Source organism: Carettochelys insculpta, chromosome 3 (genome assembly GCF_033958435.1).
Source record: "Carettochelys insculpta isolate YL-2023 chromosome 3, ASM3395843v1, whole genome shotgun sequence".
Classification (NCBI taxonomy): domain Eukaryota; kingdom Metazoa; phylum Chordata; order Testudines; family Carettochelyidae; genus Carettochelys; species Carettochelys insculpta.
The window spans coordinates 16,959,513-16,974,079 of NC_134139.1; the positions used below are offsets into that span (position 1 = coordinate 16,959,513).

At 39.7% G+C, this 14,567-nt stretch overlaps 1 protein-coding gene across 4 annotated transcripts in view; it reads right to left on the reverse strand.

Annotated features, from left to right (window-relative positions):
- Positions 1 to 14,567, reverse strand: part of WDPCP (WD repeat containing planar cell polarity effector) — a 235,631-nt gene that overhangs the window by 71,924 nt on the left and 149,140 nt on the right. For all 4 annotated transcript variants that reach the window (XM_074989391.1, XM_074989393.1, XM_074989390.1 and 1 more), the window contains exon 13: positions 2,644 to 2,707. In XM_074989391.1, coding sequence (XP_074845492.1) covers positions 2,644 to 2,707 — 64 coding nt within the window. The remainder of the gene's footprint in view (positions 1 to 2,643; positions 2,708 to 14,567) is intronic.

Genomic DNA, 14,567 nt, shown 5'->3' on the forward strand with positions numbered 1-14,567 from the left:
TATAATTTTATGCCTGGATAACTGCATCAATGCAAGCCATGGTTTACAAACATGCTCTCCATCTGGATTAGGGGTTTGCACCATTACATCTACTTTGAGATCGATACTCTGGGGGGTAAAACCCCAGGGGACACAAACCGCAAACTGATACTAAACCGCAAACTGTTGGTTTAGAAGAGATATTTCTCAGTGAATTTGGAAATCACAGATTCAATTAACGACATTGATTAATTTAACCCATATGCAAAAGAGGCTGACATCATAGGCCAGATGGAGATGGGAGTCGTTATTTTGACAGTGATGTTAGGTAAAGGAGAGAGATGCTGTGAAGGACCTTGAAGGTGAAGACAAGTTGCTTATGTTTGATGCAACAGAGAAGCGGGAGTTCGTGGAGGGATGCAAACAGAGGGGAGCATAGACAATGGCCTAGAAAAATGATCTTGTAGCCACTTTTTGAACGGATACAAATGAGGGTGATTGCATTTGTCAAGGCCTGAGAGAAGGATGTGGCTGATGAAAGTTTTAGCCATGTGGATGGATAGGAAAGGCCATATCTTAGAAATGCTGTGCAAAAAAAATGGCAAAATTTAGACATAGCCTAGATGTGAAGACCTAGAGAGTTAGGTTTCTGTTAACCATCTGAAGGTGAGAACTGCATGAGAGAAGAGGTGAGCAATCTTGCACCAATGCAAAATCCAGGGATTTTGTTATCACTCTAGTCTCCTGAACACTGGAATAAAAAGTATTTTTTTTAAGAATCTTTAAATGCTGGGGAGGATCCTAGGGTTCACCTCAGCCAGCTGAGATGTGCTGAAGTACAACTTGTTCTGACTACACTGCAGATTTCACACATTTGTTAAACTTTGAAATAACGCACCCTTTCATCTAGCCTAGACGAAGCCTGACATGAGCGTGTATCAAGAGTAACTCCACTGAAGGAAATGGATTGGAATCTCCAGAGGCCAAGTTCACTTTGCACCACTTACGCTGGTTAAGCAAATTAAAATTTCCAGAGATTTGTGTTGGAGAGTATCCCTTGCATCAGGGGAATCTCCACCAGCACAAAACTACTGTGTTCTTCCTGTGATGGAACTCCCCCTTCTGGCACCAGGAGGAAGGGGCCATCTTGGGGGGCTGGAGGGGTAGTGTCTGAGAAGTAAGAAGGATATGATGGAGCAGTTTTTTGTGGGACCTTATGCCAGCATATATTACAGATACCCCCAGCTCATTTATATGTACCAAACTAGGTAGTTAAGAGAAAAGGACTCATGACTGGCACCCTCTCCATTGCCACCAATCTCTGCTCAGGTATAGTGAGCTGAAAATAAAGCCCAGTGGAGTTAAACTGGTGAAAGTGATAGCAGAATCATTTCCTAAATTTCTTACTGACTACAGATCTCAACACTGCTACTTTGAAGTTTTGTGCAGAAAAGGTTGTATTATCAGAGAGAGACAGAGGGAGAGGGAGAGAAGGAGAAAGATGAAATGAAAAGAAAACAAATTTTAAGACGGGACACAAGTAAATACAAAAAATATGTAATGAATCCCCTAAAGGTATATTTCCATCACATTCTTTTGATGCATACTTGGAAAAGTTTATCATCATATACACATCTTTCTAATTAGATGGAACAAGCCACATGATCAGAGCTGCAAAAAAAATCATCAAAAGAGCCTCATAACTCTTTATATAATTAGAGGAACTGAAGAAGGACTTAATTGTGTAATTCACCATACAATTTAAATATCAAGATCAAACTAGCAGGGCAAGTGACTTAATGGGATAAATAATATTAACATCTAGTGCCAAAGCTTAATTTAAACAAGAGAATGTCTTCATTATGCAAAGGAGTCAAGCAAATGAGACTTTCAAAGAGCTTTTTTTTTTTCTTTAAACAAGCCCTTTCCCTATTGTTTCTTTGAAAACAACGAAATCAGCTGCATAGCAGCAACATGCTGAGAGAGAAGCAAAGCACTACTGGCTTTGTCCATCTGACCTCACTGTGACATTGTGGTGCAAGATCTTATAAAACAAGAGCCTCCTGCAGACCCGGCACATAGGATCTTTTAGGAGCCGGTTAATTTTACTTTTGTAGCTAATTAAATGGGAGGGCCAGAGAGCGCATGAAATGTAAAACTGCTTGGGCTGCTGCCGCAGCTTTGTTGTTTTAAAAGTAGCTGAGGGAGCGTTCATAATTTGTCACTTTTCACAGAAACCTAAGAGACAAACTGGGAGCATTCAAGATTCCCAGGATAGGGTCTGCTCCTGCGGCCTGGCCTCTACAGCTGTATTTCTTAAAGGAATGGATTAGAAATGTCTAAGCTTGTTAGAGTGAAAGATGACATCCACCCTCAATCTGACACAGGAGGGCGAGGAGGAAAGTTCAGGGATGTATATATTAATTCCTGAAAAACATTAAACAGTCTTTAGACCCTGGCAAGGCAAATGTCAGCAACTCAAAACATACTAGATTGCTATTGACCAGTTTCATGATGGCAAGGGGCAAGCCAAGTAGAATAAAGCCTTCTCCAGTACGTGTCTAATACTGCAAATGACACTGATCCTCTTTAATGTGCACAAAAGCTGACAACTAACTCCTCTTGAGAAGAGCAATCACAAAGCCATCCGCAGGAATGACTCACCATAAACAGGTCACGAGCGCCTATGTCAACAGCGAGCAGAAATGCCTTTTCAAATCTCTGATACCTGCAAGAGAAGGTGAAATATATCATTTGCTGAGGAGGCAAACACTGGTTTAAAGAGAGGCCGCGTACTCGGTGTTCCTGTGCAGATGAACTGACAGCAGGTAACAATCTAAGCGGTGTGCTCCCCTGCTCCGGTCTTCATCTGAAACATAGATTACATTGATTATGAGCCCCAAAAGGGAGGGTACCCCACATGACTGGCGAAACCATTCGTGTGATAGCCTGGAGATCATAAAACTATGAAATACGATGGTCGTAACAATACTGAGCACTTTTCATCTTCTAAATGTGCTAGCAAGCAACCAGCCTGCTTGGATCTGGTGAACTTCCATGGGACTTGAGGGTGCTTAGCATCATACAGGATCAGGGCACAACAAATAATCCTTATAACGGCCCTTGGAGCCAAACAGGTAAATATTATTGGCTCCAGTTATCCCTTCCCTTGATAAAACCTGTGAGAGAAAGAGGAGGGGGAGAAATCTATGAGGAAACCTCCCCCCCCACCCACAAACTAATGTACCAACCTCAGACTTGTCAGGACTCAGTGGGCTCATGTGGAAGGTGTGCGCCATTGCTCAGTCCAGTGCTCAGCAATCTTTATCACCTCATGGCACTCTTCAGCGCTTGTTATAATTTCATGGCTCCCCACTATAACCCAATCCCTAACCCCTCCTCCAGAGCCAGGCACCCTCAGATCCCACGCACTCAAACTTGATGCTGGCTACTCACCAGAGCCACTGCCACTGCCCTAGAGCCACAAGCACCATGTGCTTCTCCCACCAAGCAGTGGGGTGCATGTGCAAATGGCGGATGGTACTCCCAGCGCATGGCTCTGAGGCACACTAAGCGCTGCTTTGCGGCAAACCAGTGTGCCATGGCACACTGATTGAGGAGCACTGCACTAGTCAGCCCCGCTCCAGCCAGCCGAGCTCCCACACAATGCAGTTCCACTACTTGTCTGGTGAGTCCTGCTTCCTCACTGTGACAGACTCCTGAGAGGCAGGGTAAACTAGTCTGGGTAAGTTCCACAGACTGGAAAGGGAAGACCAGCAGCATAGCATCTCTTGTCCCACCAACACTTGCCCCTTCCTAGCACACATCTTCAGACCAGCTGAGGGTTTTGTGCAGGGCTGGGAGAAGAGGAAAACAGGGCTGCAGACATGACTGAGCCTTCATTGCACTTGGAGGAGAGGGGAGACCCTCACAATGAACGGCCCCTCTGACGGTGCATCTAGAAGGCAGAAGCTTAGCCATTAGTTCCCTTTTATGGAGCGTGAGCTGCCTGTCTACAAAAGCCACCATCTGTGTCAGCACTGAGATCGGAATTTCACTTTGGGTTCCCACCTCATTACTCAGACCACTACAGCAGTTCTTCTAAAACTGTTTCAGAATGTGAACATTGTAGTAGAAAGATTGGCTCCTGGACAATAGCCCCTATAAAGCACAATGCCATACACAATGCAGGTCCCAAAGGCTTCCTTTCTTATTCTTATGTGCCCTGTCCTGTGGCAACTACAGCAAATACTTACACAAGAAAGAAATATCAGGAGTGCATTGCTGCATGTTTTTAATACATGAGGTTGACATAGGTAGAAACAGCTGAAACCAAGGAGAGTCAGCCATCCGTAACAAGGATTTTCAAACTTTGGATTGTGGCTCATCAGGGTAAGCCACTGGTGGGCAGCAAGACACTTTGTTAACCTGAGCATCTGCAGGCATAGCCACTTTCAGTTCCCATTGGTTGTGATTCACCGCACCGGGCCAATAGGAGCCACAGGAAGCACTGGCCGGTCTGCATCGCTTTCCCAGCTACCATGGGCTGGGAACGGCAAACTGTGGCTACTGGGCCCTGCAAGCAGCCATGCCTGTGGGCATTCAGGTAAACAAAGTGTCTTGTGTCCTGCTGGTGGCTTTCCATGACAAGCTGAGACCCAAAGTTTGAAAACTACTGCTCAGCAGGACGCTATCAAGTGCTTTGTGTACCCAACACACACCACAGACCACATTTGGACAACTGCTGCCCTAGATCATATTCTTATAATGAGAGATCACGTATATCATCAGGAAATCTACTAGGATTCTCAGCACAGAGGATTCCAACCACTCTGAGCCAAATGGACTGTGCTAGGGAGGGCAGTAGGAGTATGTCTACATAGTAAAGTTATTTTGGAATAACAGCCACTATTCCGAAATAACTTTGCAAGAATCTACACAGCAAAACCACTATGTCAAAATAATTTTGAAATAGCGGATGCCTTTTTTTGAATTCTGTAAACCTCAATTCTACAAGGAATATTGCATAATCTGAAATAGATAGTTTGGAATATGGGCTGTATAGACCGGGAACAGGGGCTTTTTCGAAATAGGCTATTCCAGAATATCTTATTCTGAAATAATGCTGTTGTGTAGACATAGCCCATTTTGGATTAGAGCCCCACAAAACACTCTAATCTGAAACAGGCTCTATTGTGTGTGGACACCCCATTTTGAAATAAGTTTTGCTTATTTCAGAACTTCCCTGTAGTGTGGGCACATTACTTTGGAATATTTTATTTCAGAATAACAACTCTGGAATAAACTATTCTGGAATAACTCTGCAGTGTAGACATACCTTATGGCTATGTCTACACTGCAGCAGTCCTTTGAGAGAAGTTCTTCTGGAACATCTCTTCTGAAAAAACTTCTTTCGAAAGAGCAGGTCCACACACAAAAAAAGGGATCAAAAAAATCAATCTGCTCTTTCAATAGAGAATGCCCACACAGCCCCCACGCTTTCAAAAGAATGGGCCAGGGAATGAAAAATTTGTCACTATGAGGACTGCTCTTTTGAAAAAAGGGCCCCTGGGGTGTTTACACAGATTTTTTTTTCCAAAAGGATCTTTTGGAAAAAGGTGCTTTTCCTCATCTGGGAGAGGAAGAGGGCCACTGGAAAAAGTGCTGTGTTCTTCTGATTTATATACAAAGAACCATTTTGTGTGTAGACACTCAATGGGATTTTTCAAAAGAGTCCTGGCTTTTTCGGAAAATCTCATTAGTACAGATTTAGCCTCTGAGTCCAGATGGGGAAGGGAAGATGGAAAAGGAAGTCTTGATATGGAAAAAAGTTCACTAATCTATTAGGTTTTATGCTTGTATTCACCAGTTAACAGATCAGTTGAATAATGTGAGATTTTGATTTTTTTTATATGGCGTATATATTTTCTATTAATGCTGCACAAGTGTTTCTACTGTAAAAGGTAATATTTAGATGCTTATAATATCTTTACTCTTTTATCTTTCTGGCTAAAAATTGACAGGTTTCTTCTCAGTCAGGGAACAGATTTCCTTCGAAAGTTTGAGCCAAAGCACTTCTGCTATTTTTGAGACTGAAGACAATGGAAAATAATGTTTTTTCCCCATTACGAAAAAGGTTTGTAAATTTTTAACTTTTTTTTTTTAAATAACAGCTGTACTGGGCCACTTGTAGATAAGAGAAATTTCAAATTTGGCAGGGGAAAGATCATGCATGATGCTCTTGTGAAAACTGATTGAGATTTGCTGGATTAGAGCATTTAAGAGAATATGTTTTGTGAGCACTCAGAGGATTTTTAAGACTATTAGAGGTCCACTAATATTCTATTGGGTGCTTATGGGCATGGTCAGAGCTGTGTCTTTGTCTCAGATGACTGAATATGCACAGGGAAGAACGTATCTCTCCTTTCCTTTAACGGGTGAAGGTGTCTCTCTAGATGGACAACTGCTTTGATCCTGTATAGCAATTCTTATGTTCTACCTAGCTCTGGAAAGCCTTCCTGCTCTTTTCCATAGCATGTTGGTAGAATGATGCAGCAGAAAGTAACACAGAGCTAGCCAGCAAGCGCTTTCCATCAAGGGATAATGTTGGTGACAGGAAAGCAAAATAAATTAACATAAACTGAAAAGGAAACAAATTCTCCAGCTTGGCATTCCTATGCCCCTGGGTGTGCTTGTTCCCTAAAGACAATTTCCCACCGTGTCTTCCAATCACTAGTTTACTGTCCCTTCCCTGAGCACTCTTATAAAAGGAGAGGAAAGTGATGCTGAAGTTAACCCCTTTGTTACTGGGGTCCAACAGGGCCCCAGACGCATCATTACACATCTCTATCTCTGAAGTTTTGATAATACTTTGTATAAAGGACACGACATTAAAATATAATGCATACTGTATTTCTTTTTAAGGAAATGCTTTAGTTCAGAGAAATACATGTGTAGATGTTACAGCAGTACATATATATCAGTGTCATGTATACCTTTTTTTGGGAAGCACCCCAAACTTAAATGACAATTCTCATTCCTAGATTTCTCAGATAGCGAATCAAAACACATATTCAATCCTAAGATGGAAAACAAGGAACCGAATAGTTCAGTAAAACACGCCCTGTAACAAACCAACAAGAATACGTCTACGCGGTGTCTTCATTTTCACAGAGCAAGAGCTAAAAGTGCTACTGGAATGAGGTCTGCTCTAGCCAAGCCCATCCTTGCTACCAAAAATGAAAAGTAATATTTTTCTTTGATTAACCTGCAGAACGGAATCATGGCCTTAAAGCTGTCAGTTCTTCTTTGTCTCACAATGATTTCAATTTTTTCCTTTAATCAACAGACATACTTTTTTCTCATTATGGCCCCTACTCAGAAAACCGTAAAGCTAGCTTGTTATTTCCAGGGCTGTCCTGGGAAAAAAACTACTAACCAAAGAAATGCTCTTCACAAACCAAGAGAGCTGGAAATAACAATCACAGAGACTTCATAAATTATTATAAGTAGTATTGCTCTTAAATGAGCTAGTGTTTTCAAATGAAAGTGACAAGTTTGGATTATTTATGCAACCAATATTAAATCAGTCAAGAATGCATGCTTTTTTTTTAAACTAGATTTATTTGAAAACCTTTTTTAAAAAAAAGTTGCTTCAGTGCATAACACTTTATTTTCATTCTGTAAGGATAATTAGAATGTGTCCTGGGTGCTACTGCAAAGATACCTTCAAATAGATTATACTTGTTTTACAATAGGTTTTTTTTTGTGGTGGTGGGGGGGAGGTTCTTATTTCTCCTAGCCCATTTCATTTATAGTTAGCTGCCTCCTAAACAATAAAAATAATCCACTTTCTTTTCAAGAATGTACCTTACCGGGCACAAAATTTGTTGTCTTTGAAATGGTGTTTATAAACTATCAAACAAATGGAACATTGCAATCTATTATTTGCTTCAAAATAATTCTAGTAATCAAGACTTTGAAAAAGAGGAGAAAAATCTGCCTGTAAACTATGAAGTTTATCCTCCTGTTTGGTCAATGTGATAGCCGATAGAAATATGACTTTTGAAATTAGAACTTACATACTATTATTAACTATCCATGGCAAATAGTAAAGCATTACTGTATGAGCTTTTTAGGGTACAGAACACTAAATATAAAACCCAGTGTAATAAATGACACCACTCATATGCTCTTATATAACCACTTTATATCTGTAAGACTCCTAACACTTTGAAATGGCTCTTCTCACCCCATTTTACAGATGGGGAAACTGAGGTAGAGAACGATTCGGTGTCTTGCCCAAGATTATATAAGTTAACAATGACTGACCTAGGCATAGACTCTAGATCCCATGACTTCCAAACTGGGGCCTGTCTATATGTTAAGAGTGTGACTAAACCTGACAAAACTCATGAAAGCTGGATGTTTGATTCTTATCTTACTCATATCAATTTTACACTAGTGCAATGCCATTGATTTTCATGGTGTTACTCCTGATTTGCATCGGAATAAAAAAGGAGGTGTGACAAGGTTCAGGGGTCCCCAAGCTCTGCACCCCATCTTCAGGCAGGAGTGACTCTCACTCAGCAGGAGAACAGCAGGTTTATTAGCCAAGAGGGCACAGCGACATACAGAGGAGTCAGTACAGCAGAGACAGTCATTTAAATTCATGGTGAGGAGAGTAGGCCCCCAGGGGCCCTCTTTGTCTCTCTCTCTCTCCCAGCCCAGACTAACTGCTTTCCAGTTCTCAGTTCCAATTCAAATCCCTGAAGCTCCACCTCCCCCTTTGTCTCCAGTAAAGATGTGTCACCTGGTCGCCTAGGTTACCCTCTGTGAGCCACACACATGCACACACCTATCCCCCACTACATCATAGGAGGAAAATAGGGTGCTCATACTTATTAAATCTACACACCTGTGGTGCAAAAGTGAAGCCAAACTGTGGGGAAGGATAGCTCAGTGGTTAGAGCATTGGCTTTGTAAACCCTGGATTGTGAGCTCAATCCTTGAGGGGGCCTTTCAAGGGTTTCGGGCAGGTTAAATTTAAAAAAAAAAATCTGTCAGGGATGGTGTTTGCCCCTACTGTGAGTGCAGGGGACTGGACTCAATGTCCTCTTAAGGTCCCTTCCAGCTCTATGAGATATAAACAGATAGATATAGATATATCTCCATTCTTACAATGCATTTTGAGCCTCAGTTTGCAACCACCAACTGTTGCTGGTGGCTGCTCTGACAATATTTTGTAAAAACCTTAATTCATAATTTAAGAACAGCATACAAAAATGTACATATTCATGTCCAACTCATTGGAATTCATTTATGTAGTGGATTGTTTTTTGCAGACTCAATCATAAAAATAGCATACAGTTGTCCTTGCTCTTTACATGACCTAAACAGACTAGAAACACAAATAAGATGCTTTGCCTATTCCTCTCTTTTTCTTGTTGTTTCTTTTGCCCTTTTAAAAGACTTGCTAACTAGTAAATCTGCTGTTGTGAAACCTGATACTTGTATGTTAGCATCACTTTTTCACAACCAGCTGCTAAGTTTGCCGTGAAATTGATGTTAACAAACATACAAATATAATTTTTCACAGCAGATTTGCTCAGCCCTGACAAACCTAGGGACAAATTAAGTGATGGGTAGAGAGGCAAGGGAGGGCAGGGCTGAAGCGGGTAATAATAAAGGGTTAGGGACGGCAGCAGAGATTGGGGTGAAGCATAAGGGGAGACCCCAGGGTAAAGATCTATTATATTTCTTTCATTCCCCAATTTTGATACTACACTTTACCTTTAAGTACGCTGAACGAAATTCATGTCTCTGGATATGAGCAGGGGAGGAGGGTTTTTACTAATTTGAAATGGGATCTCTGTAGGTGTACTAGAGGGCAGATTTTTGCCATATAGGTACTGTTAAACCTAAACAGAACACACGGGCTTAAATATAGAAACTTATTCTTCACTGTGAATTTTATGGTTCTGAAAGTGGTCAAAGGGCAGGAGGTGAAGGAGAGGGTAAACTGTAAAATATATACAATATATTAGTGCATCAAATATGAGATCCGATACAGCTGGTTATAAAAACCAAAGCAAAAAATCTGAGGAGAGACAGAGAAACAGAGAGTGGGAAATATACTGTAGACAAGGTGAAAGCATTCTTTAGGGACTAGTTACCACCAACAAGCCTTCTTAGACATGCCCACTGACCATGTAAGCATATTCCTTGTGCTGGGCTGATAAAGGAAACCTGCTGTATTATTTTTTTTTCTTGTCCTCACTAACAGTATACCACATTTGGAAAATAATATGTAGCAGAAGAACTATGGCATAAATATTATTTACAAACTCTTTTAATTTAAGAAATCTGTTATCCTCCTCATCTAGCACTCCAATCAAGTTTTATATGTCTTATAAAAAGGAATACTTGAATTCACACCAAGGAAAGCCACCAGACAAAAATGAATATTGAAAAAAAAAATTACATGGAATCAAATTCCACTGAAATTAAGTTTTAATTGTTCAATCCTGTGTGACGCAGATGCAAATTTTTAAGTGTTCGGAATATCAATCAACTGTTTACTTACATCAAGCAATTGTATTTAAGCAAATAAACAGATGATGAAATTACGTTCAATCATCTACAACGCCCAATATTTACAGCAGGGGTTTACATGATCTCTTTTAATTCAGTTATTTCATTTAATATTTCAGTTTAATAGCTGATTCTTTCATTCACTTTCTAGGCATTTTGCCCATTTCATAAGAACAATTATATTCATTATTATTCATAAAAAAAGACATTTCCCATACGTTCTCATATCAGCTATTTTTTTAATAGAAGCAGTTTGCTTGATTTTTCAAAATAAGCACTGTTTTTCTTTTAGCTACGAGATTTTTTTCTCCTAAAGTTAGACAAAATTACAAGTGAAGTCACTTGTTTTATATGAATGCTAATCTCACTAGTATGAGAGATGAGGTTCAAAATGATCAGCGAGAACCAGGCCAAAGATTTTAAAAGGGGTTGTTTAGCCCCTTAATAGGTTGCCTGACTTTAAATGGGTTTTGCTGAGTGCTCTATGTTTTGAATATTAGACTACTTATTGAGGCACTTATCTATGTTTTGTCACCCTTTTTGGAATATCTTGGCTCAGGGCTTTAGCACTTATGTTTTAATTTAAAATGTGAACATTTACAGGTGGAATGTCATATTTAGACAAAATAATTTTTACTTCAATAAGCCTTTTAGAGACTTTTAGAGACAGTTTCTGAGTTAAATTTCTGTAAATTGAGAGGCTGTTAGAATACACAATGATTTAAATTTTAATCTCCAGAATACACAGACAGTTACAGAATACCTCCACCATTCTGTTGTGAAGAAATCACTTAATTATTTACAGTATTCCCAACTCTCACAATCCAACTTTGGAAAATGAGATTCAAATTAAATTTTATGTTTTATCACTCAACCAAAGAGTCCATTCCATAAAACAAAATCTGGAACACTAAGTCCAGCACTCTGTCGTCTGGCAGCATCCGTAATCCAACATGATTTTAGTCAGCTGGATAATCACTTATCGTCTGTGTGGTCAAATTTCCCATAGTCCCATAAAGTTTGTTGGCAGCCACCAGTCTCAGTGTTCTGTGCTGTTATTTAGATGTAATTTATCCCTAAAAGTCTTCTAAGAACCCAATATGCAGGGGAAGCATTGGCAAGGTTGTTAGACAATATTGACCTCCCATGGCCTGGCAAATTCTCTGGTTCAGCGCCAGGCAGGTCCCGAGTGTGCTGGCCTAAAGAGGGTCAAAGTGTATTTCCTATCAATGGATTAAAAATATAACTTACATGCTTACAACTGTAATGAATGACTCTTCTGCACAAGTTAGATTTGCGAAGTTTTAGAAATGAAAAACTGGGACAGTCACAAGAAAAAATTAAGATTTATCAGTCACACATATCAGAGGGGTAGCCGTGTTAGTCTGGATCTGTAGAGCAACGAAGGGTCCTGTGGCACCTTATAGACTAACAGAAAAGTTTAGAGCATGAGCTTTCGTGAGTAAACTCACTTCTTTCGTGAGTAAACTCAGCATCTGAAGAAGTGAGTTTACTCACGAAAGCTCATGCTCTAAACTTTTCTGTTAGTCTATAAGGTGCCACAGGACCCTTCGTTGCTCTACAGTCACACATAGGCTTGATTCTTTACTTAAATTATTCATGATCTATTGCATTCAATAGTATTTAAGCATGGGCTTACGTGCTTTACTGACTTACTGACTTTACTTTGGGTCTTTAATGACTTGTGATGAAAGACTGCAGTGTAATGCTCTAGAAGTATATTTTGCATAAAGATTAATTAATAACAATTTAGATTAAAATTAAATACATCAAACTTTTAAGCAATGCAAGAGTTTTTGTTATTTTGATTTTATGTTTACTAAATTGTATATATCTAAAGGAGGTCCATACACAAGTTTCTAACTTAATGAAGAAAAAAAACCCACACAAGTCTAAGACTAAGATATAAACCTGTGGGTAGAGAATTGAAAGCCCTTTGCATAAAGACATACTTTGGCATGGAGCAAACAAATGAAAATAAATTGGAAAAGGAAGCTAACATGAGGAGTATGATAGTGTGACACTCTGACCAAAGAATTTTCTCATGGGTTTAATTTGCTGTGAATCTGCATAAAAAATTCCCAACACAAAACAATCCTGATACTTGCTCTATAAGATGATATGAAATGGTACATTGCAACTCTTCTCCCTGTATTTTACTCTGTAAATACAATCAACTCTAAACTGACTCTTCCATGAAATGATTCACTGGACTATATATAATGTGCATGCTTCTTCTCTGGAAGAGATGTGTTTATTTATATGTTTGAAGGACATTGTTTGGACACATTTTGGACGAACAGATTTTAAATAAAGGTAATTTTTGAAGAAAAGTATCTTTTTAAAAAGTTGTCTTACTCACAAGATAAAGGAATTTAAACACAAATCCAGTAGTAAAAATGTTCCAGATACATCTAAAATTAGGTTAAAAATGGCAGATCAAACATAAAGGAGTAATTCATTTGCTCAGTCTTAATGGTGGAGGCATACAAATACAGTATTATGCAAAATACAGTGCTGTTTCTTTCCATTGTATTACTTATTGAGTATTTATTGCATTAGTTCTTAGTATGAGGAGAGATTGTAATAAAGAAATTCCTCTTTGTAACACATGTATGAAAAAGGGAAGATTTACTATGGATCTTTAACTCTGACTGTCCTGGCTTTTGTGTAACTAACAGACCCCTGAGTTAATGGGACTCTGGATAGAGAAGAATAATCAAACAGAGAATTATTAATAAGAAATAGAGGCTCTATACCCAGCCCGACTCATGCTTCTCTGTTTGATTTCAGGGAAGTCACATAAGATTTCTCTAAAATGGTGGTTGGCTTAGCTACTGGTGAGGAAAACTCTTGGAGAGAACAACGGTCCTTTTCCATTTCACAGGAACGTCATGTGGCTTAATTCTTTCATGTATGCAGAGTGCTTTGACACTGTCAATGGCAGGTGCTAGAGAAGAGTAAAATATTATTATTCAATTAAAATGATGAGAGCTGTTTCTTTGTAAATTATATTTTACTATTTTCTTCCTCTTATAACCTTCATTTCCTTTGAATTTCCCACACTGCAAATTTGCTCTATCATACTCATTCTCCTTCAAGAGGAACTGTTTTGTTGCCATAGCAATATCTTCCTTCCTTGCAATTTTATCATAGTGGCTTTCAGGTTTCTATAAGCTGCAACTTACACCCACCCTTCAACACACACCACCCTCCGAATCTTTCCATTCCCACAACCTTTCACTACTTTGTAACTTCTCAGCCGCATATCTTTATCTTTAAATACAGACACTTTCCAGCATACTCTTCCAAAATACTCAAGGCTAAAAACAGATGTTAATTAAAAATGCAGATAAGACCTGATGACACCTGTAGTTTCACACTTATTTTGCTCAACCCTGTCTGTTAAAATCATAGCCTTCATTCATGTAAACTTCACAGTGTTATCCTGAGAAAACGTATCAGCATGCATGCACGACAAAGAGAGCTCCATAGCAGAGGCCCCATATCACCACAATGGTGAAGGATCAGATCCTGTCTCCATTATGAATCTCCCTTGTATGCATACAAATGGTTAAGCAAATTTCAACTGCAACGGATGAGAAATTTGATATTAAAGTTCAGATGAATGCGCCTGCCCATAAGCTGCAGGTACAATTCTCCCTCTGGCCCAACAATCACAGAATCACAGGGCTGGAAGGGACCTCAGGAGGTCGTCTAGTCCAGCCCCCTGCTTCAAGCAGGATCAACCCCTGCTAAGTCATCCCAGTCAGGACCTTGTCCAGCCAGGACTTAAAAACCTCGAGGGGTGGAGAATCCACTACCTCTCTAGGCAATGGATTCCAGTGCTTCACCACCCTCCCGGTGAAGTAGTTTTTCCTAATATCTAACCTACACCTCTCCCTCTTCAACTTGAGACCATTACTCCTTGTTCTGCCATCTGACACTACTGAGAACGGTTTCTCACCCTCCTT